The sequence below is a fragment of the Accipiter gentilis genome, chromosome 5 (assembly GCF_929443795.1).
Source record: "Accipiter gentilis chromosome 5, bAccGen1.1, whole genome shotgun sequence".
Lineage (NCBI taxonomy): Eukaryota > Metazoa > Chordata > Aves > Accipitriformes > Accipitridae > Astur > Astur gentilis.
The window spans coordinates 7881540-7909513 of record NC_064884.1 but is presented as its reverse complement, the minus strand read 5'-3'; the positions used below and the strand labels follow the sequence as shown (position 1 = coordinate 7909513).

Here is a 27974-nt window from a genome sequence, read left to right as displayed (position 1 = left end):
CCTTCTGCAAGGCGGGCCAGGTCTGGTCCCACAGCACACGCTCAGGGGAGGTGCAGTGCAATTGGCAATTAAAGCAGCTAAAGGCTCCCCACTGGTGCCCAGCCCCACTCATTCCTACGCAGCTCCCACCTGCGTGATGGATTCCCTGCCAACCTCCAGGCCCACAATCACATGGGCTTCACACAGTTCTTCCTAAAGATGAGCCAGAACGGTGAGCACAAGGAGCCATATGTGCAGCTGCTGCTGCCACCCACCTCCAGGACCAGGGGACAGAGAAATGAGAGGCCACACAAGCTGGTAGACACCAAAAAGTCCACTGGATAGGAAATGAGAGAGAGCCTACCAGGCAAAAACCTACAAGCAGAGTGCTGCCAGAGCTCCCAGAGCAAGTCCAGAACTCTGCAATCCTCTGCCACTGTCAACAGTTGTCTATAAGCCTTCTCACCAGCATGCATTTCATCCCTTGACTGCTGACTGCCTCGCACCGAAAAGAACAGCTCACCGCCAGACCTCTCCACCAGCTCACGGGACAGAGGTCTCTTCACACGAACCTGCGGGTCACTGATCCACACCAGAATAAACACACTTCAGGTGTCAGACTCTGCCACTTCCCAGCTTTTACCTTAGAAGACTATATCCAAAAATTGCACCGGGCACCAGCAATCCTTTCTCTCCTCCTTCCAGTCCCTACCAGCGGCAAGGAAGTGCCTTTCTCAAGCCACCATCTAGCACGCAAACCTTCCAAGGAATGCCAGCAGCATCAAGGCTGCCAATTGCTCCTGAAGCCTTTTCTGAGCTTCTTCTCTCGAAATTCAACTTCCTGGCACCCCAGGTTGCAAGATACAATGAAGATACAGGAAAAGCATGCCACCCCTTCTAAAGGCTGCAACACTTCTGAAAAGGCAATTTAACGCTCGCTTTGTGTTCAAGCTGGGGGAACCAAACAGAGGAAAAGAAACATGTACAGGCATTATCACGCTGGCCAGCAACCAAAAAGGTAATTAAAAACCTCCCTCTGAACAGGTGGTCAACAAAAACCACTATTAATGCCTTTGATTGCCAAGCAAATGTCTTTTAGCACACTAGCTGTCACAGCACGTCCCTGGGATCTGAAAGCATATTTCTATGCTCTGACATCTGGCCCATAACAAAATTGCTATCGATCCACCATGAGCTTCGAGTGGGGCCAGAGACACCGGCCAGGGCAAGGGAATCACGGTCCAGGCATGCTGGGGACGGTGACGACGTGCCCACACCACGCTGCATGCTCACCTTGCCAGTCACGGGGCTGCTTCTGCTGCTCAACAGGGCACTGAGGAGCCCCGAGAGCGAGGGCTGCTAACGCATTCCAGGTTATTTAGGCAGCAGAGGATCAATACAGCCTCCTTAGGTATGGCAGTGCCGACACAGAGCACGAGCATAAGGCTCGCATTACTGCTGAACCTGTAAACCAACGCTGGAAGAATTCTTTCCAGCAGGCAACGTGCTATACTCAAAGAAAATAACAAATCAGGTGAACAGTGTCCAAACTGCTCGCCAAGATAAAAGAAATGCCAGCCCCAAGCCAGACTTTGTGGTTACAGAGCAGTAAGTGGTGCGATGTATGGTGAAGCCAGTGGCATTACAATACTCGAGCTCTTAAGGAAGGGATCTATTAAAAGATTGCTTTTAGTATGAAGTTTAACCGGAGATACATTTTTTCTTGTCGAGGGTGGCAAATTGTCCACATAATTTTAGGCCTCTGTAGTAAACATCCTGAAAATATATACTCTTTCAGCAAATCGCATTATCTTGAACGATGTTTGCTCAATTCTTTTGCTTCTCTGGCTAAGGTGGGTGAAAGGAAAACACTCCGTAGCCAGTGCACCTCTGCTCCAGCCCGCAGCAATTTGCTGCACATCTGCTTAAATCCCATTGAGCAATTTTACAGCAGACACCTCTTCAGCAAGGAAGATTTAAACCTAATAGTCAGAAAACTTAAAAATACAAAAACTGTAAGGACAGATAAGCGCATGCAAAGGCTGCCAAGGAACATTTACAGGATCCCTGTAAATGGAGGATTTTCAAAACTAAATTAGAAATTATCTAATACATCTGATCCTAACTCAGAAATAAAGATAATCTCTTTCAGTTCCCTTTCTATTAACTTGGGTGCTTATACCAGGAAGAATTTGATTTCTTCAGATGGATTTTTTAAAAGGCAGAAGTGTATTTTATCCCAAAAGTGCCACCTTTTAAGCTTGCACGGTTTTAGAAGTGAGCATATAACTGATATTAACCTTGCAAGTGTTTTGATCATTTTTTTCTGCCATTTTTCAAGGGGGCAAATTTTCCTATAGCATAGGAGCTTTATGCTCCTGCCTAGGAAGAGTGACACTGGCAGTTAATCTGTACTAAACACCTACAAACACGTGCCTGCCTTGTGCTTCAGAGCATCTTCACCTTTCATGGAATGGTACCAGTGGGCACTTCCTTTAACAGTAGTGACTAATATGCACTAAGTAAAATTTGATGTACTGAAATAAATCTCTAAGATACCTTTATTGAAAGGTGCATATATTTTAATAATCCTCCTACAACTTCATGCCAGGGTGTTCTCCTAAATAGTAATTTTAGCAGCTTCAGGAATTGTAGATACAATAATCCTGAATCTAGAACTGCAAAGAATAACAGTGGGACTAGAAAACAGAATCAGGTGTAAACTTCTCTACTGCAAAAAATTTAAATAACACAGCCTGCAGTTAGGTGTAGTTTTTCATTCATTCCAGTCCCATTATACTGAGAAATAACTTTCAAAAAGGACATCAAATGCTTTCTTCATGTGAAACTTTATATTTAAACACTGGCTCGACAATTGCAATTGAAACTTGACATCAGTAACGCTTGCCTTTTGCAAGGCCAGCCTCAAACCGTACTGAAGCAAAATTGGAAGCGGTTTGTTACACTTGGGAGTGTATGGGCTAGTTGTTCAATATTCACCAGACCACGTGGTGCACCACCTCATGCAGGCAGACAGCCTTGGCTGCAAGGAGCCAGGAGCTAGAGAAGCTCTCCCAGAACTTCCCTGGCTCACACCGAGCGCGAGGCGGCACCGACAGCAGCACAAGCCTTTGCGTCCCACCAGCCTTTCTATTCCCTGCTGCTATCAAGCACACTGAAGCTATTCAACCTGAAACTCCCAGATGGGACATGCATCTCAATTGTGTGATTCAAGATGTTTTGTGAATGTGGATGGCACACCTGGGATGTGTATTTTGGGGTGGGTTCCCACCTCCCCCAGTTTACCCATCCGTTTATCATTCATGCAGAAAGTTGTCGAAGAGATACCACAGCACCAGATGCCCCACTGAAATCAAGGAACCTCCACGTCCTAGGAGGATGCAGGGAAGAACCGAGATCTACAAAGCTAGAAGACGTACGGGAACATGACTGCGCTCCAAGACAGACTCCCAACCCCGCGTTTCTTCTTCTCCTCACTTGTGCACAAGCAGGGGCAAGCCAGGTCGCTGGCCTGGGCAGATGCACACAAGCAACAGAGTTAGCATGTTAAGAGTATTCACCCTGCTTCAAAGAAGGGAAGTTTGTCAAAAAATCTCTGCCAGGAACAAAAATTAACGCATGCTGATCTCCAGTGTTTACTCTGAAGGAACTGCCTTTAACTGGAGCATCTTCACCACATCAAGAGCAGCAAGCAAGGAACGCGTGTCCAACCAGCCTAGCACACATCCAGCGCTGCAGCAGCTAAGCAGGTTTATTCAGGTTTGTATGTATTTATATGTGTATACGCTCATCAATCTGCTAAAGAAGCAGATAAACTTGTAGGTTGTTCCCGTAACTTAGTAAGGTCACAAAAAAAAAAAAAAAAAAAACCAACCAACCCTAAACTCTCTTCCTAAAATGGCTGATGAACAGTCTGAGGAAAAAAGGCAGATGTCAAGAGCAGGAGATTACTGTACTCACAGATAATATGCAGCTTCGTAAGAAAACGGACTCCACCTGCATGAGGGCAGATTTCCTGGCAAAGCAAAAGGGCCCCTTATCAAAACCTTAAATAGCAGCCTGAAGCAAATACGAAGCCCACACCAAGAACGGGCTTTGTCAACTTCTCCTAAGGTAACCCAGCTTCCCTCAAACAACCTTTACTGATGTCAAATCACCTGCAATGCACCCTAACACTTTTTACTAGTAATTAAGGTAACAGCACCACCCATTGATGCAGAACTTTTGTCCCCCACAACAGAGGGGGCAAGAACACTTATAACTGAACACTTAGTTGAATATTACAGCAACCCAAAGCTATGATCTTGATTGCTTTCTAAGGAAAATACTAAGAGCAACTGGCAAAGCTTGATAATGCTTAAGCCTCTGTATAGTATATTAATGCTTCCAATGAAACTAAGGTTCTCTCAGCCTTCAAATTACAGCTGTGTTGCAGGAAGCACTGCACCGCCAAAAAGTGAAATGCACAGACCAGTCTATCTAGCTCTAATCCGATAAGTAAAACAAGTAGAGAAACGCAATGCCACTTCTCTTCAACGTTTATGATTCAGAGAAGAGTTTGCCTTACTTGAGGCTAGAGATAACTGCAGTTGAAAGTATTAAACGTATCCACCACCAATTTACCTACAAATTCCAGGAACGCTAGCACAGAACCATCACTTGCTCCACATGTAAGAGCCTGGCTCAAGATTTACTTAACACTTGCGTCTTCTGTAAGCAAAGTCAACACCCAAAGTGTTAAACAGTCCTCTCACAGAAGCCTTATGAAAAATACCTGTATAGAAATGCACATATTAAGGCTACAGACCACTGGGTAGCTGCCAAAAATGATGGAATACAGTATAGTTTACTTATTTCTTTTTAATGGCTCCAACATTCCACCTGAAAAATGGGTCCTGGAGCTACATAATTGGGGATAAAAATTAAGCGACAGTTGCCATTTGTCACTACGGGAGCTGATCACACACATTTCTCATACAATCATGCAGCGCACAGCTGATCCTTGAGTTCCCCTGGTAAAAGAGAGCAAAGAGGCACTGCAGAATAACCGCCTTAATTGCAAGTATAATGTAGTATAAAAGTATTTTATTATACGCCAGCACAAATGGGTTTGTTAAACAAAGTATGATGGAGCTTTGCGTTTTGCTTTCCACTCTTAACATCACTTTAACACGTTTCAGTTACAGGCCCTTAGCCTTTTCAGAAGGCACCAAAATAGTTTCTCAAGCTTAATGTCACTTCATGATTTTACTGTGTCCCTCCTCTCATGTCTCTTTTCTTGTGGTCAACAGGGGAAAATTCCATTTTAAAACAGAACAAGCTTCTCCAGGCACCACTGTTGTTATACCAACACGAGTAACAACCTTAAAGCCTCATCTCACCAAGCTCTGCCAAGCACACAGCAGCGGAAAGGTACCCTGCTTACCGGTTGCCCCTGTACTCAATGTGGGGTTTAGGAAGTTGGTCCTGTACCTTCCTTCCCTGACCTTGTGGCAATGTCAGAAAATAGGAAGAGTCTTTTCCTTTTCCTGCCAAATGAATTCCCAGAGACTTTCATAAGGCCAGCCTCATTATCCAAAGGAGTGATTTAAGGCTTTCATTCCCATCACTTGAGCCCACCTCTAAGTAAGACCCACCACCAAGGAAGGTAGTTTAACACCATGTAATGTGTAAACAAGTTTTCAGGGAACTGGAGCAAACAGAGGGGAAGAAAACAACCAGGTTTTATTTACAGATTTCCCTACGTTATGAAGGCACATTTTCATTTTGTTCCCATACAAATACGCCAGCAACAGCTCTCCACTGGCAAGTCACGCCTTTATCTTTTCATTTGCTTCTGTTTGTGCTCTCAAAGGAAGCAAGGAAGTATGTTAAATACTTACATTTTTTTCCAAATCACAAAGCATCCCAAAATAAACACGAGAAGGCTCTGAAACACAAAATATTCTTAAGTACTTGACACCAAGTTCCCTCCAAGAACTACACAGATTGCACATTCACAGAATACGGTAATAATTCGCACATTTTCCAGGCCATATTTCTGAGAGTTTGCAGAGTTTCTTCCAAAATATTGTACAACATATTATACCACTGAAATAATCAACTGCTTGGCTGGACGCACAAGACTTGCTCATTTTCTCTTTTCAGTCCAAGTTTCAGGTGATATTTCTACACAATTTCTTCAGCCAAACCAACAATAGAGTAAAATCATTTCCTAAATCCCCTTAAAAGTTTGAACTATTATGCTTTTTGCACTGCGCATCAACTCTAGAAAACTTGTTCTAGGAGAATCTATCAGAAGCAACTCTGCTGAAAGTCAGCTTAATTCTTCCAAACTCAACTATAAGAGATCTCCAGCCTCACTGGGTAGCAGGGGCATCATATATATATATGTATAATTTTTTAAAAAAATTTTTAAAGTGTGCATGTGTGTGTGTATATATATCTCCCCAGTTTGCTCCTGTTTCAAAGGAGCTCTGTCTTTAATCCAGAAGGACCCCAGGTTGCACTTAGGCAGAAGCTGTCACTTGTGTTCAGTAGACGATGGCCAATTAGTAAGACCAAACAGCGATGTTTATATGGTCTGTAGACTTGCTGGTCAGGCTCAAGCTACAAAGCTCTGAGGCAGAGATAAAAAGTTCAAAGATATTAGAAGAGACCGTTAACAGAGGAGACAGCCCTCAGGAGCTCCTTGTGCAAAGGCCGCAGCATCAGCGCGCGTCCAGCAGGCACTGCAGAACCTACAGAGGAGCAACATGCTGCAGATGTACCAACTGATGGGAAAATCAGAATGGAGCTTCAAGCTTCACTGCAGGGAACCCACTTGTGAGACTGAAAGCCTAGAAACCCCGCTTCGTTAGCTGCACTGCTCATGTAAGGACTTGTTTCGGCCCTGCACCGGAGCCCAAAGCAGCAACTCCAAGGCCAGAAGACGTTGTAAAGCCATCATGGCAAGCTCTGGTGCCCAGAGCCAGAGCATTTTACTGAAACCAGACCCCGGTTAGAGTGCACTGAGCAGCTGACTCAGGTGGCAACTGCTGTCAGACACTTCATACCAGCAGCATTAGTCTGTGTGCAGTTATGACCAGAGGGCTATTTTGTTTTTATGTACAGAGGTTTACTACCACCTTATAAAAGAAGGATTTCCAGAAGGCAAATGGACCGATGTCTCAAAATAGAGTGTTTACATTAACGCTTGGCAAGCAAAGCCCTGCAAACATAGATGAATAGAGATAAGCTATAAAAACACCACGGACATTTACTTGCTGGAATAGTAGCTTGTAATCCAATTTCAAGTCCTTCTGCCAAGTGTTACACACAGCATCTTTGTGTATGACGATTTCAGTCCTTGTCCCCCACCGCCCCTCAGCAAAGATTAGCCAACAAGAAGAAACAGCAATTCAGAAAGAACGCTCCATTTAAAAAGCCATTGAAATGGGAAGTTATGATCTGGGTATATCAGAACCCACTCTCCTTTCATTTGCGGAAACATTAAAAGATCAGGGAAGGACAGTAAGTACTGCCTGAGCAGCAAACAGGGATGCCGGAACGAGGGCGGAAAAACAAACCTTTCCACACCTTTTGGTTGTTAATGGAGAACAAATAGGCTTTCCCTACATTTGAAGGGCTCACTAGAGCCTCGCTGATGGAATTACTGCTTTGTAATTAAACTCCTCCGCTTGTTTCACACAAAATACACAAAGAGCAAAGTTGCATAAAGCAAGATAATTCGAGCTAGCTTAACCAAAATGAAATGGAGAAGGTACCTTGCATGGCAGAGTCACCAGCCAACAGGTAGCACGCAGTGCCACGCTAACCCAGAGCGCTGCGTCTGTCAAAGCCAGCTAAACAGATGTGAGCTCTGCTGATAACTAATTTTCACTACAAACACAAGCTGGTAATACTGATACTTTAAAAATCTTGATAGAGTTTTAAGGCAGGAGAGGGAGAGAAAGACAAAACAGATGGTTTCCCAAACGGGTGTGCCAACCAGCCATACCCACAGAAGAAAATCTCTCAAGGTGTTCAAACTGACTACCCCGCAGCCGGAGGAAAGCCGAACACCCAGCCCTTTCCCACTACGGCTCTGAACACTAGGTGCCATGGACACATTTAGTTAGCACAATACATACCAGGGAGAGGCGGGTGCAACCTCACACTCTGCTGCAATTAGACCAAGAGGAAGGGCGATCCAGCTCTTAAGTGCTGACTTGATTCTAGAGACTTTCCTACTTTTGAAAACTGTTTTAACGGCCCAAATTACACTGGGTTTTGGTGTTTTTAATGCACGAAGCTGTATTTTTAAAGCTTCCATCTAATTTCATCTGATGCACGGGAAGAATTCTTCTCCCATTTGACTTTAGTTTGACACAACATCAGAAAGATCCGTAATTCAGTTAATCACTCATCATATAAACAAAGAAACCTCTTGAGAACCAGAGAGCAACACGTACATGTATTTGCAATGCATAAGAGGATACTTTTTTTTTAAATGGTAACAATGCAATCTATTCAGTGTGAAGAGTCTGTGAGGCCAATTAAATACTTTCGGTTCCATAATTATAATTGCAGTAATGAATGGAAAGGAGCATTACAGTTTGCACAATGCAGCTCCTATTCAATTCAATGATTCAGCTCTTGTCTGCTTTCAACTAACCTTTTGTGTCTCTTCGTATCAGATCTTGCAGATTACTTTGAGTGTAATAAAAATATCCCCAAATAGCCCAGGTAATGTAATACATTAAGCAGCCTTTGATTACACCTACATACAATCTACAGAAGGGATTACACACTAATGTTCATATTTATTTTAGACATCAATGAAAATTCAGAGGGGCTCAAGCCACCATGTGAACACCCCAGCAAGCCCACAGTGACAGGGGAAAGCCAAAATCTGACCTCCTGGGTTTGAGGTTTTCTCCCCCTTTAAAAAAACTCTTCATGACCACCCTTCACCTTAGGAAAGCTGTCTTAGTGAAGGACTCCTCTACCTCCTTTACTTCCCGGCGGCCTACCGGCACCTTTCATCCACTGTAGGTCTGCAGAGACCAGCCTTAGGAAATGGAAGAATTATTCCCAAAGAAGTTAACGCAAAACTGCTCTGGTTCCACTTAGAAAAGTAAGACGTATCTTTTGTTTGGTTGGCTTTGGTTGGTCAGTTGGGTTTTTTTTGTCAAATATTCTCTTGGTTCCCCTAATCTTGATGCCTCTGCTTTACTGCATTCAATATATTTTGAGAATGAAATACCTTACAGGAATCCCTTAACTTTCTCAAGTATTTCCAAATACACCGGAGCCGAGGTAGATATTTCCCTCCCCCCCCGCCCCGCCCAAGAATTATCATCTCTGGTAAACCCTCCCCATTGTCTCTCACAGCCAAGATTTAGTATTTGGCATACAAATGTATTTTTATACACTCTGACACTCCCCCTCCCCCCACCCTAATTCTTCAACAGGTGTCAGAAGGGAATTAGGCATCACAGAAATACCAAGGAAACTAGCTTCATCCCCTCCCTTTTTACATCATTGCTCTATGCTCAGGTTTGATAGGGAAAGTTTTCCTCTAACATTAGCAATGATGTTGTTGATCTGGAATAGGCCAGCAAGCAGGAGGCTCCGCAAATACAAATGCTGCATCACACTAGGCTCTGTGCAATGCACATGGCGTAAAAGTCATCGACACACACAAACGACTGTCTGGAAAACAGGAGGACAGAAGGGTAACAGAAGCAAAGGCTGTCAGCGTTGGTACCGTCAATACAAAGGAGGTCTGGAAAGCAAGCTGCAAGTCTGCCCACATTCCTCAGCTGTGACATTGGACACACTGCCTTCTCAATGTGCAACTGCACCATCCATGTGCACAGTAAATACGCTAAAAGCATTAGCGGTGAACCTTGGGCTTTGGAAATACAGGAATACAGACTGTGCAGGGAGCACAGGAGCTTATTTCTAATGCCACAGTGGTTTAAACTTGGTTGAAAAGCCCGCAGATGACACACACACACACTCCCCGAGCAAGGCTCCTACACGCATCTTGCACTTCTGACAGAACTGCGATTTCTAGAGCCACCCGCAGTGCACTGCTTGCCAGTCTCCAAGATTTAAAGACTGCTGACCAAGGCTGTAGACAACCTCTTCCTTACTGAACCAATTAGCAAAGTCAAATATCTTACCCATTAGTCTTGTTTCAGTGAACACCGTGCTCCCTAAGCAGGCCAGGCAGCTGCGACTAGAGGGACTCAATGGCAGAGAAGCACAATGATGCTGGAAGAGATATTTAAGTTTCTGTTTTTACTTTAAAAATATATTCATCCAGCCACAATTCACTGAAAAGGATTGCTTCCTCACTCCTCCCAACGGCCATGAATCTCTTTAGAGAGAACATTACATTACACCCATAATAGGTTTATGCAACATAGCGCCTATTTGCTATGGTAGTCATGTCTCCAAAGCATTCTCTCCTTCCTTTTCTAAGCTTCAGAGAAGCTCGTTTTCCCTGTAAGAGAAGAGGGTTAACGCTGGCCCAGCGCTGCACATGCACTAATTTCCCCATTTGTCTTGAGGAAATGAAAACGAGATTTAAGCAAATCCAGTTTTATGAATTCAAAACTTCAGACACTACTCGCAAGACAGCAAAGCAACATCCTTCATAGATTCATAGTGAAAGGGAAAAGGTAATTTTAGTGATGGAAGGCCCCAAAAAGGCAGATCCTAATCTGGGCGAGTAGAAAATCTTCCCCTACCTACAATAACCAGGCACTACAGTGATTTATTACAAACCCGAGGAGACAACAAAACCCACCTCCTTCCTTAGGATTAAAACCAAGATGCTTTTGGACTGTCACTGCTCATCAGAATCTACTCCGAAGATCTGATCACCTTTGCCAACAAAAGCCCTGTGCATCGTGGCAAAATAAACAGGCTAGCTGGCCGTCTTACAGGATTTCTGCTTTCTTTTCTTCACCGCTACAGATAAATATTACATGCGCAAGGCAGCACACTCAGCTTCAGCAGCAGCTCAGGCTGGGACATGGAGTTTCATCTACAGCACTGCAAGGGCTACTTTGGACAACTACAGCCAGCTTGCGCCTCTGCTCATGTGAGACCATGAAGAAACAGCTTTAGAAAACCTTCTGATATCACTGCTGGCCTCCAGAACCTCAAGAAACTCAACTGGGCATCATATTAACCTGAACACACCTTCCACTTACCTACATTTACAATTGGTTTTATTTCTCTTGGGTGTTTTTCAGAAAAAGACTGATCAAAAAAGGCCTTCCCACCCTCGCCTGGTTGAGGATGGCTCATCAAAGGCCAAAAGGAACTCTGTAAGATCACTAATTACTCAGCCTTCATGCTCACCGCCTTCTAACGAATGCAAGTCATAGAATTCGTCATCCGGAATTTAACAGGACTTACCAAGAGCCACATGCAGTGGCATATTTGCCCATAATTAATACGGACCTGTAAGAAACTCCAACGCTGCCACAATCTGGTCTGAGACCGTGCACGTGGCCACATTAGTTGACATTTCCTGTTGACTGAATTAGAGCATCTTTTAATGAGGCTCACTTCAAAATCATTTTAAATCCATTTGCTCATGTCAACATCAATGTACTCAGCATTATTTACCAATTAGTAAACCGGAAAGTATTCTTTAGATAATCTAAAATCTCAGTAAAATATTCAACGTGTCATTCATTTACTACAAACTGCCCTATAAAAACAAATTACTGGAACCAGCTGTCACAAAGCAACAAGTGTCTAAGGACAGAGTGCTTTTTAAACCTAGGGCTTTCCAGAATGCGTCTAAGGCGTTAGCGTTAATACCGATGTCACGTCTTCATCTCCTGCCAAACTCGGTCATTTCAAATGCTGTCCAAGTCCCAAAGGAGTGGGCGAAGCAATTGCAGGCATTGAAACCATCAGGAGGATGCAGATCACTCTGTCTTGGAGCACAGGAGGACAACCTGACAGTCAGAGGCAAGAGCTAGGAAGGGGTTCACTCTTCTGAAGCATCCAACATCCAGGCTTTTGCCTTCCAGCCCCTCGGAAGCATCCCAGCGCTGAGGACACAGTATCGTGAAGGAGAGGCTCGTGACCCGAATTAGGCATCTTCTCAGGTGTCCAGCTAGGGAACTCTTGCCTGCCTTTCCAGGCTTATTCAAGGCTGACAGATTAAGCGATGGGAAGGTATTTTCCACTAGATCAGGTTGGCAGGGATCTCAAACAGCTCTCTACTTCCAAGCCAAATCCAGCAAAGCAGTGCCAGGGCTGCAGCTCAGGTAGGGCGCATTGCCAGCCCCACGCCAGCCCAGCCAAGGACTGCTCTAGAAGGATTTCTAACCCAGCAAAACCCATCCAGCAGCAGCCTGCAGGCGAGCTTGCCGAACGCCTGTACAGCCTGCAGTCTCAGCAGGGCGAAGATCGCTCCCCTGCCACAGCATCATACACCTCCGCTGCCAGAACCACCCCCAAGTAGTCCAACTGCACCAATTCCCTGCTAGTAGTGGGGCCGCAAGCATTAGAAAAAGGAGGATTCTGCATGCCTCTGCAAAGCCTTCTTCCCCCCCCCCCCCCCAAGAGAGAAAAACACCTCGTTTTCCCCTAACTTTTGCAAGTGAGGGAAGAGTGGTTTGGAGGGTGGTGGCTTTAGGGGTTTTTTTATCTCTGGAGTGTGGCAGAGCAGTAAATCTTGCATTATGCTCTGAAGAGCGTCAGGGTTGGGGCTTCATTTTGGTCTCAGATTAGACTCCTGAAGCAATGAATCTTCCATCGTGGAGGCCATTACCAACACAGTTTTCCTTCATTTTGCACTGCTTTATCCCTGATTGTATTATCAAACTTATCTCCAACCTTCCTTCGGCTGCAAAGGGCTCAGCAGACCTACAGGCTTTTCAAATATTCATCGACCAGAAAAGCCAAAAGCTCAAAAAGCAGGAGCTGCTTAGGCAGGGCAAGCTGTCCTATGCAACCCACCATTCCGATACCGCAATACAGTCAAAGAGCTGAGTACTATGTTACTTGTCAGTATTATTTGTCCCTTTGCTAATCAATTTGACACAATTCCCCAATTTAAATTGTGCTGTATTTCAATAGTTCTTCCACTTAAGATCCCCAAGTCCCTTAAGACTTCCACACAGGCATTTGATAGGACCACCCCGAAGACAACGCGGCCTCGGGGCTGTGCTGGAGCCATGATCCTTGTGCAACAACCCCAACGACACTCTGGCCTGAGGGATCATCGCTGTAGGGAAACGCAGGCGGTTTAGTCAACGCAGCAGCCCAAGAGCCCGAGTCCCTTCTGTCCCAATTAGCACTTTGACATCAGGTACAGATTAAGAAGCCAGCAGGAAAGGTGAATGACTCTTACCAGGAATGAATCTTGCAACAAGGGTCATACCTCAAGAACACTTAAGTATTTGCCTGGGATTCAGGCCGATTAAGTCAGCCACAGCAATCTGCCACAGCGAATTAATGCTACAACAGCCCAAGAATTACAGAGTAACCAGAGGAGGAACATGGACACAGGCTTGAAACGCACTGCAGTAGATGGGGAGAAAACCGACCTTTCAGATCATATTAAAATCCTCTGATCCATTAGGATCTCAAATTACTGTATGCAAATTGTGATAATTTAAAGGCATTTATAAAATCCAAGTAAAATAGTCCATGAATATTGAAAAATGCTTAAGTGCCAAGTTAAATGACAATTTTCAAAACACACTAAGGAGATCTGATCGTAACAAACCAGTCCCATGAAATACCATATCTATCATCAACTTTTTAATTACCAATTGATCAACATGTAGACAGTGTAATAGCTTTCAGCTTTTAATTACTGAACTATCAAAATTCCAACCAAAAAAGGAACCTCCAGAGATGAAACTGTAATGCTTGATTATTCATTGCTACATAATGAATGATTTGTTTTTAAACAAGATGTCAAGTTCCTCATGTAATCCATCTGGATGTGTGACTCTGCAAAGCTTACACTGCCCATACTAAGTACTTGGGGTTCCTATTCTCCCTTTCTCCTGACCCCACAAGTGAAGACTTTTTTTTTGGTTTCCCCCCCTTAAGGCAAAACAGTCCTGAATCAAGGGGCTGAAAGGCAAACAAACTGCCAAACTGCACTACAAATCCAGACGAGCCACTTTATCTCCCACCAAAGGGACACGTTTTGCCTGGGAGGGAACAGATACTCCTTCCAACTTGTCTATACTCCCAAGCAGCTCTAAACTGAGAAATACAACCACCAAGCAGCGGGCAGAGAAGTGCTGCTTTTTGTTTCACACGTACAGCGCTGTTAAGAAAAACCAGTGCCGTAAGAACCAGGATGCAACTCCCAGGTTTTCTTCACGTAGCCTAAGCCGTAGCAAGATATACACGACTGCACATGTTATGTGCAGAAAATGCACAGAAAAGTATGTTGGGGTGGGGAGAGACTTGTTAACCATGCCCTAAATTCAGTATGGAGTGCATTGTATGCAGCCAGCGGACCGACTGCATCTCCAACCACTGCCTTGCAGCACCCTCCTGCCCAGGCTTTCCGCCTGCTGGCAGCCGGTGACACAAAGCCCTGCAAGGTAGGAGGCACCATGGCCACTGGGGATCTGGTCCCTGCTTCTTGCACCAGCAAGCTTCAAGGGGTCTGGGGTTATACAGAACCAGTCACATCCATACTCTCCCTCCACACACAACAGGACCTGCTTTTCCCTCCCCCATGTGTTTTTTAATGTAATAACCATTACCACCTTAAACTACCTCAAAACCTCAAATTACACCCCCCCACAAATTTTCATTTTCATTGGTCGAATGCACAAGAACTGAAGATCTTCAGCAATGTGAAGATGTGTCTTAAGGCTGCAGAGAGCCATCTACAATCCACACCCCCCAGAGAGGATTTTGCCAAATCCAGGCTCTTTGCATTTGGAGAGACATTTCCCAGAAATACTCATTTGTAAATGCAAGGGATCTAGGTTGGTACGTAAAGCATTCTGGAAGTAATACTATTAAACAATGGTAGTTCAAGCAGAGTGTATTAGTCAATTAAAAAGAAACTACCAGTAAATAATGCGTTTGTTCCTTCAACCCCAGTGGCAACGATTAACATCACTCATCCTGAGCCCCTGGTGTATAACCTTACAGATGTTTTCTATGCATACCATCCCTGAATAGTTATTCCACACAATGGCATCTGTTCCCACAAGAAAAAAAAAGGAATGAGGACCTTTTGTTTCTGCTTTGTTACAGCCCCGGAACCCCAGTTGTTGCCAGACAATACCCAACATTATTTCCCCAATAAATTCACCCACTCCAGCCACACCTAGGGTTTGATTTGTACACAGAAACCACAAGCTCATTTCATGCACTTCCCCTGGGAAGCTACTAGTATGCATAGCTTGTACAGATTTTCACATAAGAAATTCAGTAATCAGTCCAGTAGCTGTAAGCACTTATGACAACAATATCTATCAACACTTACCATATTTAAAACTAAATCATGTAAATACAAGTCAGCTCTCCTCTGCATGCTGATAATCCGGACAAACGAAGGCTGAAAAAAGCCACTCCAAGAGGAGACTAAACATACAAAATCACGTACGGTGAGAAACAAATACCAAGAGCGCTCCAAAATTGCTGAAGGCAAGGAGAAAGCGGGGCCGCTCACCGTGCACTGACGGCGGCGCCAGGGGGAGCACCCAGGGTTACCCTGCCCCACACTACACCCTACGAGCAGTAATTCACGCACAACAGTTTCCAAGAGCTCGGCCTCTCTTCCACAGGATCTTTATATTTTCCAGAAAAACAGGGACAAGTTGCTTCAATACCTACTCTCTCTCTGCCTTTGAATTCCTTATAAGTCCTAGGAACCCATTTAAAGTGAAAACATACCAATTTCAGAGGTGCTTTTCTCCCCCCTAAGATGTACTGTTTTATTATGCTTATTAAACTGACAAAAATTACTCTTTAGCTGATTCACTCAGATGCAACTTCTATGGAGGTTTAGGCAACCGACTTCCTAGATGTTTATAAATCAGCTGAGCCAGGAGAAGTTATGCGGTAAATAATTTGATTTTTTGGCACAACAAAAATACTAAGTTATTAAAACTTCCACATCGTTTTGGATTGCATCTTTAATGGGCGCCAGTTTCTTCGACTGCTACAAAGACATTTTATCCAAAACAAAGAGCAGCTGTGTTTCCAAAGGTTTGCCCAGCAAATTTAGTGATGGTTTGCAGCACCAGGTTCACTCTCTGGAGAGTGAAATCCAGGAGAAGCAAGGAACAATCCACACTGTTTTTCACCAACATCCTCTGCGTCCGTGCACACCCACCAGCATCCCCATTAATTCCAGTGCAAAATCCTTTCATCCCTACGGGCACAGAAAGCCCACTCAATCGGCCCGTCCGCTGGGCTCTCCCCAGGAAGAGGCAGATGACCAGGCTCAAAATAGCTTACTAATCTTTATTTGTTTACCGCAGGATAATTTAAGCTACTCCCTACTTTAGGACAGGATTTATACAGCACAAAGGGGAGGGAGAGGACAGGAGAGCGAGGTACCACTCATTTAGCCTGCGACATGGCAAACCCCAGCCCTGCCAGCCCAGTTCCTCCTTGGCAGCCCCCCATTACAGCTCTGAGCAGCCCTGGCCATCATGGGAAACCAAGGCAGACTCACATCAAAGACTGTGCAAAGGGGCAGCAACTGGTGCAGTGACGTTTCGTACTGAAAATCTGTGGCATGGCAACACCCAGAAGATTACGCTCCATTTTAAGGCCTGTTATTTGCACGTAACACAAGTTTCTTTGAACTGTTCAGGATGTCCTAGCCTCTAGATGTGCAACACTGTCCCAGTGACAGCTTCTCATGGCACAAGGCCGTGCAGTCCCTGAGAATTAATTCCAGGAGCTAATAAAAATGCTGGACTCAAAGTGGCAATGCACACCCCTCACCCACAGATACCTACTTTCGTTCTCTTCTCCTGTCTTGGCAGCCTTGAACATAAACCCAAAGAAGGCAGATTTGCCGGGGGGGGGGGTTCAGCGCGCGGTGGGGAAGGAGAGAAAGTAATGGTGGACTGTGAACACAATGGGTAGTCTGCAAGATATTTATTCTTGCAAGGAATTAAAAAAAAGTCATTTTATAGGAAACATCAAAATCATATTTAAGGGGAGCTCTCACTAAAGACAACCTCCCCCATCTCAAAGAGGAATGAGAGGTATAGACCTATCCAACCTCAACAGAAAATTGAAAAAGTACCCAAAAAAAAGACAGCTTTATCTAGCATATGACACACATCTTCCAGAGTTGCATTCCACATACATCACGTTGTGTTAACGTACGTGAAAACCCGAGATCCAATTTACAAAGAGAGCCTGGAGGAGATAGTCATCGTATAATCGTGCATCTGAAATTCTCCCAGAGCGATTTAAAGGCTACATCAGTGGTTTTGCTCTAAACCCTCTGTTTACAAGGCTCTATATATTCTTATACAGCAATAAGTGATTTGCCTCCAAGTATTTTCTTTATTTCTTGTCTACAGATTTCTCCCCCTTTCCCTGAAGATGTCCAAAGGGAACAGTGTTAATCTCCTATCTATCCCACTTTAATCTTTGCTCTTACCAAGAAAAGACATGACTGCGCTTCACATGCTGAAGAAGCAATATCTGGCAGTTATGGATTCAGGGAGAGTTGATTAAATGTGTACGTTCTGTTAAAGATTATATGGAACGATTAAGAGTGTAAGACCTTTAAATCGAACAAGAAGCTGTTAATGTGGACAGAGCTCAAAAACCTCAGCGTGGGAGTCACTTTCAGTAGTTCTGCCTACTAGGGTAATGAGTAACGACTCTTTTGGAGCCACTTGCAGACCAGAAGCCGAGCAAGGAGGAGGAAAGGCGGTCCTTAACTGCAGTAGGGCAGAAAACAGCAGGGACGTATTGTGACCCTATAGATAGGCTCTCTTAATGACACAGCACAAGCCTTCATTCTGAGCAGTCGGTAAACTGTTAGGAAACGAAGGCAGGAAGTGAAAAGCTAAGTGACAAAGGAGAAGTTACACTCAGGTTTCACCCACCTGAAAGAATCTCTCCGCGCATCCATGCTCCAATGGCAACTACGGACAAGAAGCTAGAGCAAGTTCAAGGTGTCCCACCTCAGCCATACCACAAGCTGCTGTAAGCATCTACAAGGGACAGGGATGGCACGCTGCCTGACAAACCACCTGCTCCAAGCAGGGATCTCCACCTCCCCCTCGTCCACCAGCCGGCACCGAGGACACGCATCCTCCTCTGCTCCACTACCTGCATCCAGGAGAAGCAACACGCAGCTCAGAGCAGAGCTAAGGAAATACCGGCTGGCTCAGCAGGGCGCCTTATTACGGCCGAACTACACCCACTGCTCAACTGCAAATCAAAACGCTCCCGCACATCAACTTAATTGGAGCCCCCGTCGGCCGGTATGCGCTAAGGAACTGTGCGTAGTTTCTCCAGACTCTGCACAGCATGGTAAAACACAAGGGTGGCAAAAAAATTAATCCGCCTAGAGAACTGGAGTTGCTGTCAAGCCAGCCGAGATTCTCCCCAGCACCATGAAAGCGCTTCACATGGCAAGCGGTGATGGGGGGGGGGGGGGGGGGGGGGGAGGGGGGGGGTAGGATTCGCTTTGTTTCCTCCCTGCTGCACCCATCCTGAAAAAGCAGGCTTGCTCTGAACAGTCCTAACAAATCCAAGCCATCCTCCAACAAGCCCCGTCCGACAACGCTGACGCTCACTTGATGACAAGCATTCACGGCTTTGATGTTTGTCAACCGGCTTTCCACCCAATGCAACGAAGCCCAGTCAGGCTGTCATCAGGAAACGATAACAAAAAATGGCATTGCTTGGGATCTCAGCACCAAGCAACACCACCAAGTTATCCAGAACACTTTTCCTGCCTTACTCAGGGAAAGGCAACTAGGCATGAACGCTTTTAAAGAGCTGCTGATACCTAAAACAATGCAGCACACTTTCTTGTTAAAAAGAGCTCACGCAGCGCCTACCCTCAAGTCAGTTAAAAAGAGCATCTAATTTTATACAGACTGGGGAAAGCAGGGGGGAGGCAACTCTTAAGAGCTTCTCTGCTACTACTGAAGTCTTCTAATATTATAACCTACGTCCACGTTCGCTGCTGTGAATAAAGATATCAAAGAAGCAAGTAATGGAGCACAAACAAACAGCACAAATCATATTTTCAAGCAAAATAGCTTTGAATGCAAATCCAAAACAAACCACACTACAGCAACAGTTCTCTAAACCTTGCTATTTCAGGTCTTCCTTCCAACAAAACCCATCAGAATTAGCTGACTGACCTCGTAACCTAACTCCATGAAGTGATACAGGCCTTCTGTGCTTGACCTGTATGCTTAAGCCACCTGGGTTTGTCCAACCTCAACCTCACCGCACCAACGGATTATCTGTGGTGTAACAAAACACCTTACCTGAAGCAGTGTTGTCAAAGACCCAATTCACACATTTTAGAGCAGTACTCCTGAATGCAAGCCATCTTATCCACAGCATCCGGCAAGAAGTTCAGCATCGCTCTCTGCTTTAGGAAAGCAAAGATGACAATATTTGCCGTTCTCCAAACCTCAACCAATTGAGGTAATCCATGCAAAATGCCTGAGCCAACACAACCGCATAACCAAAGGCGTTGCAGCTTCACAAATGTACAGGTAAATAACTGTTCTGATGCTATGGAGCACCGCAAACATTAAGGACTGGGGTGGATGTCCACATGCCTCCAGCCAGTGCAGACACAAGCCCGCATAAAGAGAAGAATTCTTTGCAAGTGAGCCATAAGCTGGAGCCAGCAGCTTTTCCCCTAGTCTGACCCATCCGTACAATTTCAACACCTTTCAAGGGCCAAAGGTCAGCTGTTGCCCCAACGTTATCCCCTGCCAAACCAGGGTAGCAGGGTGGGGAACAGCTTTCAAGAAAGCCACCGTGCCTTTTCAAGGTCATGGGAGCATCAGCGTCACGGACCGCGTCTTAGAGAAGCCTTGCTGTGATAAAATGCACAAAGGGAGAGCACTCTCTCTGCACTCAGAGTTGGGGACGAATGTTCCCCTTCTCGGATGCAAACTAAGGGCCGGGAGGGTATTGATGTTAGCGTATTAGCCCAGCAGCTAGGCATAGTGCTCAGGCTGTGCAAAGAAAGTTTTCTTTCTAGCCCAATTTTAGCAGAGCCCTACTTTGCTGTCACCCCAGCTCCAAAGCTTAACATCACTAATATTTAAAAGTGTTCTGTGAGGGAAGCTGCCAGGCAGCCTCATTTAAAAACAGAAAAGCGGCAACAAGCAGTTTCTCATGCTTGATCCGATTACTCTGATCTCTCTTTTGATGCTGCAGACTCAGACTCGTATTTCTATTACTGCACGGGGGGAGCAGGGGAGGGAGGGGAACGTCACTTTGCTGCTTGATATTTCTTTCTTCCCTGTCACACTTCAGAGAAGGGATATACACTGCAAAGCGCTGGAATAAAGCAGATGAGGGGTCTGGGATGCAGCCATCTCCCAGGTGGAGATGTCACACAGGCTGGTGGTACCAAGGACCCCCCTCCAGGCACCACTCGCAGTGACAGTGCGCTCTTAGACCTTTCTCGCTGGAGCTTGTCAAGTCCCAATTTGGTCTCATGCTGCCCGTGAAAAGTTCGTATCTATATATAGCATTACTGCTCCCACAAAAAGGTGCGTTTCCCCATCAAATTTGGAGATCTCTTCGATCTGAGCTCATGGGAGTCATCAGGTTTTGGATTAGCACTTCAGTGCATCTTTGTGAACAGAAGACCACCACAGCCAGAGCCTGCCCCAGAGAAGACCAACTCGAGAGACCTGCTGATGGCTTAGGGAATACCATGACATTTCCCTTCTGGAAGCAGACCTTTGAAGAGATTACAAATCAGATTCAAGCGCTCACTAACACTGCTAAAAAAGGACACGACAAGATCAGAGAGGTTCATTCGCAGCCGTAACCTGAACCCAGGGTTTTATATACCCAACGCTTGCCAAACCCAAGTGCAACTTTAGGAGGCACCGCTGGCCCTATGGGCGTCCTTGGCTCCGACAGCTACACTTGCGTCTCCCCTGCTCCACAGGTAGAGATCACTGTCCCCCATTGCTTCTGTTGCTTAGCCAAGGACTCCAGAAAACGTAGCACAAGCAATGCAGTTTTGCCATCCTATTGAAGAATCAGGCCAGTCATGAAACTGCTTAGGGCGAGCTTCACAGCTGGCCTTGGCAGAGAAAGTAAGGTTCTAGCACCGCTACTTCCACTGCCAAACGTACACCTGGGTTTTAAAAAGCACTCGCCATCATGTACTGCCAAGAGCCTATTTTCTCTTCAATAGTTGCGCTTGACTGGCATTGCCACTAAGAAGAGGGGAGGGGGCGAGGCGTACTGCATTCTTCAGGCAGGACCCACAAAACCAGGCAGCGCTGCTTTGGAAGGAAAAAAACAAGTCAGACCCATCAGGAGCCTGCTAGAACGCAGCACCGACACACGCAACTGTCGGCAAACGGACAACACCAAGAAGCTGCCAGCATTTCCAGTAACAAAAAAATACCCAAAACATCAAGACTAAAGAGATTTTTCAGTTAAGCTACAGCCCGCAAAACTTTTGTATTTCTGAGCAAAGAGATGTACTCAAGTATCACTTTGATCCTTTATACCGGCACCTTAATGGGGTCTCAAGTCTCGTAATAGATTCACCTTGAGAATTCAGTAAGGTCAGAATGTTTTTAATACTCGAGTTTTTAAACCACAGAAGAACATAATCAATTAAAACCAAACCGTAGGGTAAGAATAGCACGCTGGCCCAACCCTATATGCAGGCCGATAAAAGTTCCTGGTACAATGGAGTCAAGTGTTTTAAATACAACAGGAAAGCCACTGACCGCATACAGCGGGCGAGCATGTGGGAAGAGTTCAGCACCAATTACGAGAACCACCGCTGCTCCTCATGTATTTTTATCGCTCACTATAATGTATTTCGAACGGGTGAATCGGATTGACCTGAAAGCCAGGCTTTCAAGAGTTCTGTGCAGCACGGTTTGTGGGGCTCCCTAACACCTAACTCAATGCCATACAAAGACCTGAGGCGAGAACCTGTTGCACAGCAGAGCAGGAACACCCACAAGTTCAACAGGTAACAAGGATGCTAGGAAAGAGAAAAACCATTGTTACAGTGAAAAAGGCTGAGAGAAATCAGGCGGATACTGATCCCACGCAGGCAAGGGTCATGAGAGGAGCCAGCCTGCACCCGCACTAGTTGCAGCTGGGGCTCTTTCTGCACTTGCCAATTAAAAACCAGACTATCTAAATTCAGCCCATGGCTCACCCACAAACGCCAGCTCGTCTCAGAGCAACGTGGGCCAGCTACCACGCACCGACGTGTGCCCCAACCGACAAGCTCCCTTGTATTTCAACTACCAAAGTTTTGATTGAAGCCTTGTGGTATTTTCCTTCAAAAAATGCCTGCCACACATGCAAAAACCTACCCTTTTTCACCAGCACGCTCCTCTCAAAGCCAAGCGGGCCAAAGTGTCCAAGCCCACGCTGGACGACCTTCAAAGTGTTCTATGGTGGAGCTCCCCATTAACCACAACAGCAGCTGCTAGCTACAGCGTGCAATTAAATCCCCAGGAAAGCAACTGATTTATGAAACTTAAACAAGTACATACCACTCATAATTACAGCATTCCACCTAGGGTCTCTCCTTCATTGCAGGTTTCCAAACAGAGTCTCTTTATTTAGTGCTGGTGGGTTTGCACCACCAGAGAACAGCGCACAGTATTCCCCGAAGAAACAAACACAGCTTTTTTTTTTTTTTTTTTTTTTGTGGTTTTGTTGGGGTTTTTTTTCCTTCCACATAGCATCCAATTTCTCAGAAGAGATACAGATTGCACGTCCAGCTTTGCTTGTGCTCTTAAACCACTGCATAAGTATTTACTTACTGGCCGAATTCCAGCTCCAGCAAACGCTGCAGACTTACAGCCTGCGCTACTCTCACAGCCTCTGGAGCCTGCTAAAATCCTGGCTCCCTGAACCACTGAAGGCAACTTAACTTTTTGGATACAGGGAGCCCCTGCATTTGAGACAGAAGCACTGCCAGGTGCTGTCCAAAAGCATAAGAGGTATGGGTTGTCAAGCCCCTTTTAAAAGTATGTCAATAATCCCCAGAGAAACAGGCATTAAACAGAAACATCCAGAAAAATCTGCCTACATGCAATATCAGGAAGGTTGGGGGTTTTTTTGAGCAAACACCTTCTTAGGAGCATTTAAGTGGTCCATTTAAACAGGGGGTGTATCCCAGCTGAGACAAACATTTTATTCCGGATGGCCTCAGGCAGACACAGGGTTAAAGAGCTGACCCATTTTTAGTCCAGCAATAGGGCAGAGACCACATCCCCATGCCATCACCCCACCAAACGTGTCTTTGGTTCTGGCAGGGCTGGAGGAAGGCACGCCAAGCCACCCAGGGTTACTGAGTCAGAGCTGTGTGGTACAAAGCCTTCTGTATTTACACACCCAGGAAAGACAGCAAAAGACAAACAAAGAAAACAGCAACGCAGCATCGGCAAAGCGGCCGCTGATAAGGCCCAGGGCTCCCCAGAGGAGAGTACCTCTTCTTCAGCCTCCTGTCCACACAGCCAGCTCCATGATACAAACAGCAGCAGCGGCAGCAGCCACCCCTGCCAAGGAGCACCCCAACAGCCAGCAAACATCGATGGTGTCCATCCAGCTGAAGGTGCTGACAAGTGCCCCCTCCTCTGTGCAGAGCGTGCGTAGAGCCGAGCTATCTCCTAGTCTTCCCGTCCTCGGGAGCCTCCTTGGCAGTGGTTTCCAAGCCAGATTGTCATGCTTATAAACCTGCGCTCAACTGCCTACATGCAAGACAAATGAGCCCAAGCTGCAGCCCAGATGGATTACTTTATTTACCAGCCCCTTCCTCGCAACGTTCCTCCAGTGTTTGCATTGCATGCAGAATGCAACCGTGTGTTTTTCAGCGCCAGAGCTCAGCCAAGCCTGAGCGAAGCCACCGCAGATCAGAAGCCTCGCCTTGCTTGCGTACAAAGGCTCCTTAGAAACTCACTCCGTATTTACAAAGGAGCCCGGCTTAACACAGCCTCAGTGGGAGCGCTCCCTGCCTTCGAGAGGGTCTTCCTCTGGCCTGCTGTGTACGGGGCTCGTTTGGCATCGGCAGGTACGGAGATGACAACCGGGACCACCTCCTGTCCAGCCCTTCACGCCTTTGGGCCACGGCCGGCTTGCAGCTCGATGCCAAGACCGTCTCTGAACGCATCCCACGGCTTCAGCTCAAAAGTTATTCTTTCTAAACTGCCGTGCAATGTTGCTCTGCACCGTTAGACAGATGCTGCGTTCCACCCCAGTGCTGACTGCCTCTCAGTATTAGCCAAAATTGGTCCTCGACTCTCTCCCTACTTCACAGGGGTGTTATGAAGTTTAATTAACTGTAAAGCATTGAGATGAGATAAAAAGGCGCCACAGAAACACATGAATCCACATTGCGTTACCGGCTTCGTTTAAACTGGGTCTGGGCGTTGCCTATCGCCGTTACAACCACCCCGCTTAAAGCAGGCAGTCAAGCCATCAGGACACCCTCCAGATCACGGGACGCCACCACGGCGGCGATACGGTGCTCGCGCCGTCGTGCCTCTGTTGGCAACCCGTCTGGGGGACGCGACGACAGCGCTCTGCCATCGGCGCCAGGAGTTACTGCCACAACGCTAATTTTCTTGTCCGAGACTACCAAAGCTAACAAATTGACAGCTTTGAAAAGGTGGGGGGAAAGGGGGAACAAAAAAACCCGAGTTCTTCAGCCTTAAGGAAATGTTGTCTAAGAGGCATTAAAGCAGGAGGTCTAGGCTTTTATCCTGTGATTCACGACGGAGCACCAAAACCGCAAGACGGTTACCTTCCACTAAGAGCATCGCACTCTCAATTCGCGCTGTGCAGTGCTTTTCTCCGTTGGAAAAGCCCAACTGCATAGGTCAGGCACAGTCGTTTTAATTCAGCATCCAGCCCTGCTTTTGTTTCTCTTCAGCTGCCTCGCTATTCTACATCGCGTCGCTATGCCCATTAGCTGGGCGGTGATTAACAGGCTTACCCTATCGGAGTGTCATAGCAGCCTTTAGCTAAAAACAGCTCTTAAAAAAAGGATTCGAAACGCAAGGTGAGGTATTAAGAGCCAGACAGCAAAACAAAGAATGAAGGCGGCTGTCCTGCAATAGGGCTTTTATTTTTAATTCGGGCGTCTTTCAATGACAGGGTCTCCAAGTCAAAGTGGTGGGCGATTCCCCACGCCTCGAGCTAAGCTGAACGCAAATTCCACATAAAGCACCTTGCGACAGAAGCTCTGCAAAACTAGGAGGAGAACGCATCGACCACATAAACATCTGGGCGTCTGCTGCTAGGCGCAGACGAGTCGTACCAAAGCGACGCGAGCGGTTCCCCGTCTTGCACTGAAAAGAGCCGGCACCGATGGCTTGTTTCCATCGCTCCTGGCTACCCTCAATGGACGCTTCGGGCTGCAGAACGGCTGAATTCGGAGAACAGAGTCACCCTTCAGGACTTCCGACGCCCGACCAGCGCGCCGCTCCGGAAGAGAGCAATTTTCGTTGTCGGAGCCAGCCTTCGGGCAGAAGACCCCGGCCCCTTCGGGAGACCGCAGATCTCAAGCTGAAAACGACACCGGCCCTCTTCCCCCCCCACCGCCCTATCCCACCGAAAAGGCCACGGGGGAAGACCGGGGAAAGCATGTACAACACGCCTGTGAATAAAGCTCTTTGTTTGGCGGAGCTGCCTGCTCCTTTATCCCCCCCTCTTCCTATTAGTGAAATTCAACAGATCGCTCAATGGCCCTCTTGTTCTTCCCAAAACGTCCCGGGCAAATAACGCTCGCTCCTCTCGTCGCGCAAGCCAGTAAATGAAGCCTTGTGCCTCTCCAGTGACACACTGTAAATATAAAGTGGCATTAAGGAGGAATATTTTATCAAAGCCATCAGGCACAAGTGCAAGTCCCTCCTGCGGCTACTCGGCTCAGTGCAGGGGCGATGCATCGCCAGCGCGGCGGCGGGCTCTGCCGCCCGGGGCACTTCTGCCGCCGGGGCTCGGAGGGGTGGGGGGGGGGGGGGGGGAGCGGCCCCCCCGGGCCGCTCCCGCAGCTCTCCCGGCCGGTCGGAGAGCCCCGCTGGGTCCCGTTTAATTCCCGGCCGTTTCCCCCGAAGCCTCCGAACGCGCCCGGGCTGGAGGCAGCGGGGAGGGCGGTTTCGGCAGCGGGGGCGGGAAGCGCCTGGCAAGTTGCACTTGCATTCCAACAGGTTCCCCGCTCCCGCGGGCGGCGGTGCAGCAGCACCTCCCCCCCACCACCACCGCAGAAAACACTAGGGGGGGGGGGGGGGGGGGGGCGCACGGCAATTACTTTCTAATTGGGAGGCCGCCTGATGAGGCCAGGGGCAGCGGGGGAGAAGCTGCTTCCATGGTAACCGGCAGCCCGCGCCGCCCCGACACGCGCGGGTGAGCCCGGCGCCGCTCCCCCGCCGCCGCCGGGGGTCCCTTCACCGCCGCCCGGCACCGGCCGGCGCTCGCCCCCCGCCCCCCGGGGCGCCCGCCGTGACCAACGTCCAACTCGTGATGGGGTGGGGGCCGCCGGGCGAGCCCCAGACCCCGCCGTACCCGCCTCCCCCGCCCAGAGCATTCCCCGAAAGCGACCGCGACCACCCCACCGCCGCCCGCCGCCCCCACGCTCCGGCGGCCGCCGCCGCCGCCGCCGCCGCCGGGGGCCGAGCGGCCCCGCTGCCCCCCCCCCCCCGCGCGGGGCCGCCCCCCCGCAGGCCCCGGCGGCGCCCCCCCGCGGGCGGGCCGGGACCGGGGCTCGGCCGCCTCCTACCTCTGGGGATGATGGCGGCGGCGGAGAGGAGCAGCAGGAGGACCGGGAGGAGGCCCGGGGCGCCGCCGCACGCCGCGGGGCCGCTGGGCTCGGCGCGACCCGCCATCTCCGGCACCTGCTTCGCTCTGGCCGCCGCGCCGGCACCTAGCGACCGCGCGCGCCGCTAATGAGATGCGCGCGCGTCAGCGCGGCGGGAGGGGGGGGAGGGGCGGGGCGAGGGACGGGCCCCGCCCGCCCCGCGCCAGGGGCCGGGGGCAAAGTGCCGGGCGCGGCGCGGGGCGCAGGGGCGCGGCGGCGAGCGAGCGGCGGCGGCGGCGGCGGCGGGGCCCCGCGGGGCGGGGGAGGGAGCGGAGCCCGGGCCCAGCCGCGCTCAGAGCCGGGGACCCGCCGCCTCGAACAAAGGAAAAAATTCGGAAAAAACAAACGCGCGCGCAAATAAACCCCAAACCAAACCCAACCACCCCTCCCCCCAACCCCCCCCCCCCTTCTCCTACAGCTCCTCCAACCCTCGGCCACCTATCGCGACTCCCGCCGACCGGGCGACAGGCGGAGGGGCTCCGCCACCTTTCCCACGCAGCCCCCCCCCCCCCCCCAGAATCCCCCTCCCGGGATCTGAGTTTTCCCCCCACCCCCAGCATCCTCCCACCTCAGGGTCCCAGTTGCCCCCCAGCCGCCCCCGCTGCCCGGCGGCGACCGCCCGCTCCGCCCGGGCCCCGGGCCGCTGGAGGCGGTGTTGAGCCTTCCCCGGCTGCGGGGGAGCGGCCGGAGCCCGGCCAACCCCCCGCGGAGGAGCGGAGGTGGGGGCTGAGCAGGCCGCCCCGGGCTTATCGCCCCCGGGGAAGGGACCCCCGGTCCTGCCTCCCACCCGCCGGGCCTGCGCCGGCATTAGCGGGGGATGCGTCAAATGCGCGTAAACCTCATTAATTCGGCTGTTCCGAGTGAACCTGGGGCAGGCAAGTCGTGGGGTTAACGCCATCATCCCGTCTGCTCAAGGCCGGCGTTAGAGTCACGTCGTGGGGTC

At 48.3% G+C, this 27974-nt stretch overlaps 1 protein-coding gene across 9 annotated transcripts in view; it reads right to left on the bottom strand.

Moving 5' to 3' along the window:
• CADM1 (cell adhesion molecule 1) overlaps positions 1–27127 on the bottom strand; it is a 170520-nt gene extending 143393 nt beyond the window's left edge. For 5 of the 9 annotated variants that reach the window (XM_049799354.1, XM_049799355.1, XM_049799357.1 and 2 more), the window contains exon 1: positions 26954–27126. In XM_049799354.1, the coding sequence (XP_049655311.1) occupies positions 26954–27059 (106 nt within the window). In that variant the 5' untranslated portion in view covers positions 27060–27126. Of the gene's footprint in view, positions 1–26953 lie in introns of all 9 variants that reach the window. The other 4 variants (XM_049799352.1, XM_049799353.1, XM_049799360.1 and 1 more) reach the window with 2 other exon arrangements.
• Between the last annotated feature and the right edge of the window lie 847 nt (positions 27128–27974).